The sequence below is a fragment of the Verticillium alfalfae genome, genomic scaffold, assembly GCF_000150825.1.
Source record: "Verticillium alfalfae VaMs.102 supercont1.18 genomic scaffold, whole genome shotgun sequence".
NCBI classification, from domain to species: domain Eukaryota; kingdom Fungi; phylum Ascomycota; class Sordariomycetes; order Glomerellales; family Plectosphaerellaceae; genus Verticillium; species Verticillium alfalfae.
In genome coordinates, this window is record NW_003315021.1 from 259527 (window position 1) to 261844 (window position 2318).

The following is a 2318-nucleotide window of genomic DNA, read 5'->3' on the forward strand; positions in this document are numbered from 1 at the left end:
AGAGAGGTGCCCGTCCAAGTCATGAAAGCCAGAACATGTACAGTGACCTTGCCTGACTCGTAGATGCGTGTAGGATTACGCCTCGCGAGTTGGCGGTTGGCGCGGCGCTGGGGTATAAGAAGGGACAATCGGGCGATTCGAAGCTCCATCTCTTCGGCAGCTCGGGAGACCATGAACTGTGTGTATGTAGTTGCGCTGTTCCCATCAGCCGACCACCAGGGAGACGGGCGACGCGCCGTGGATGGGAAGTTCGTTTCCGCAACATCAAGGACTCGCTTGCTGCGGCGCAGGAGTACAGGGCCGCGGCGAGGGAGTACAGGGCCGCGGCAACGGCATCCCATCCGGCTTATCAGCGACTGGACCGGAGAGGGCGTACAGCAACGGCATCCCATCCGATGTCCCAGCGGTGAGGCTGTCTGTCAGGATGAGCGTTCGTTCATCGGGTCGGCGCTTTACTTGACAGCGTGGACGTGTTCTTGCTTGGACAAGGCGTGCTGCGCTCAGGGCCAGGGGCAAGGCGCAAGGGCTCGGTGGGTTCCGAGCTTGCGGGGTGGCCAGGGGCTGCTGCAGCGGGAGCTCGCCGGCATCCCACTATCCTTTGTCAGCATTCCATTCTGCCCGCTTGCCGTGAGTGATGAAGCCACTGTACATGCGCTGACCACAGGTATCATCCAGACAGACCCCTACCTAGGTAGTATTGGAACCCTCCCAACACCGCATCTCCATGTAATGCCCCGAAATTCTGCTTACTCGATCATCGGCGATACATTCGAGAAGAATCTACTTTTATTCGTTGAAGCTGGTGTGAAGCATAGTATCACAGCTTCACGACACAGCTGACAGAAAGTTTCTAGGTCACCCGCGTCGTCGGACTCGAGTGCATGGCCTTCTCTTGCCATACAGTTGTTTCCCGCACGGCAGAACCCGTCAGCCCTCTGCCCGCTTGCCGTGCAAGGGGTGACAGAGTACATGGTACCATGGAGCTCGGCTTCTGCAGCTTGGTCTTCCTTGCCAACCCAGGTGTCTAGGTGCCTGAGCCAACCCAGGTGCCTAGGTGCCTGAGCCAACCCCAGAGGCCATCTCTTGACAGCCTGCAGCACTCATCATTCACTTGGACCCGGCCAGTCCAACCGCCGACCACCCCTATCTCACTTTCTCGTCGCCCTCTAGCGCGCTGACCTGACTAGGGTTTAGTCTCTCGGGCTGGACCAAATGCATTGGAGAGAGATGGATGAATGAAGGCTCAATTGGTCGTCATTTTTGGTACATATTCTATTGCCAGTGCAACTACCATATTACTACCGTTCAAGGGATCTGGATCGCGATAGCGGCTTATCAGTGACAGTCAGGCTGTTACGTCATCACGCGCCGCTCTCGGGCAGGCGGTCAAGTCAATGCAAACCGCCGATTCATTCTGCCGGCCATCACCATCAGCTTCACCTGCCTCCAGCAGCCTGCCTTCAACAACCTGCCTCCAACAACCTGCCTTTAACCACCCTCCCTGAAACCCAACCTACCGAGCGAACTCTCCCACTGTAAAAGTTCTCCATAAGAAAACGAGAAAAAACCAGACACCCGCGGCCGATCCCACCCCGAGCTGAACGCAGGCCATCTGCCTGCGGCCCGCCCACCATGTCCGAATACTGGAAATCCACGCCGAAATACTGGTGCAAGCACTGCAGCGTCTTTGTCCGCGACACGAAGCTCGAGCGCCAGAACCACGAGGCGACGGGCCGCCACCAGGGCGCCCTGAAGCGGTCGCTGCGCGACATCCACCGCGGCCACGAGCGCGAGGAGCGCGACAGGGAGCGCGCGCGGCGCGAGGTCGACAGGCTTCACGGCGTCGTCGGCGGCGGCGCGGCGTCGTCCTCGGCGTCAGCGGCCGCGTCGTCCTCGGCGTCGGCGTCGGCCTCCTCGGGCCAGGCGACGGCGGCGCAGCTGGCGAGGCAGAGGGAGCAGCTGGCGGAGATGGGCATCTCCGTGCCGACCGAGGTCCGAGGCGACATGGCCATGCCGGGCGCGTGGACGGTGACGAACACTCGCGTCGTGTCTGCTTCGCCGCGGGCGGGCGAGGCGGCGACCCAGGTCGAGGCCAAGGCCGTGGGCGTGCGCAAGAGAAAGGTCACGGACAAGCAGAGGGAGGAGGAGGAGGAGAAGACGGCGGTGTGGGGGTTGTTCAAGAATCATGGTACGTGGACCGGGAAAGGCTTCATGCAGGCAAGACGACGATGAGATCGAAGCGCTGTTGCGTGCGGTGAAAGCCGCATGCGGCGCTGAAGAAAGAACACCCTGTCGACTGACAAGTCAAGACGGAAAAA

At 60.6% G+C, this 2318-nt stretch overlaps 2 protein-coding genes across 2 annotated transcripts in view; both read left to right on the forward strand.

The window, feature by feature from the left end:
• VDBG_10075 (predicted protein) overlaps window positions 1–1028 on the forward strand; it is a gene marked incomplete at both ends in the record, with an annotated part of 2622 nt that extends 1594 nt beyond the window's left edge. Inside the window, 3 exons of the mRNA XM_002999735.1 lie at window positions 74–406; window positions 464–627; window positions 904–1028. Coding sequence (XP_002999781.1) covers window positions 74–406; window positions 464–627; window positions 904–1028 — 622 coding nt within the window. The remainder of the gene's footprint in view (window positions 1–73; window positions 407–463; window positions 628–903) is intronic.
• A 604-nt stretch (window positions 1029–1632) lies between these two features.
• VDBG_10076 (conserved hypothetical protein) lies at window positions 1633–2232 on the forward strand (the record flags this gene model as incomplete). Its single annotated transcript, XM_002999736.1, has 1 exon — window positions 1633–2232. One exon carries the CDS (start codon window positions 1633–1635, stop codon window positions 2230–2232), a length of 600 nt encoding a protein of 199 aa, XP_002999782.1.
• Between the last annotated feature and the right edge of the window lie 86 nt (window positions 2233–2318).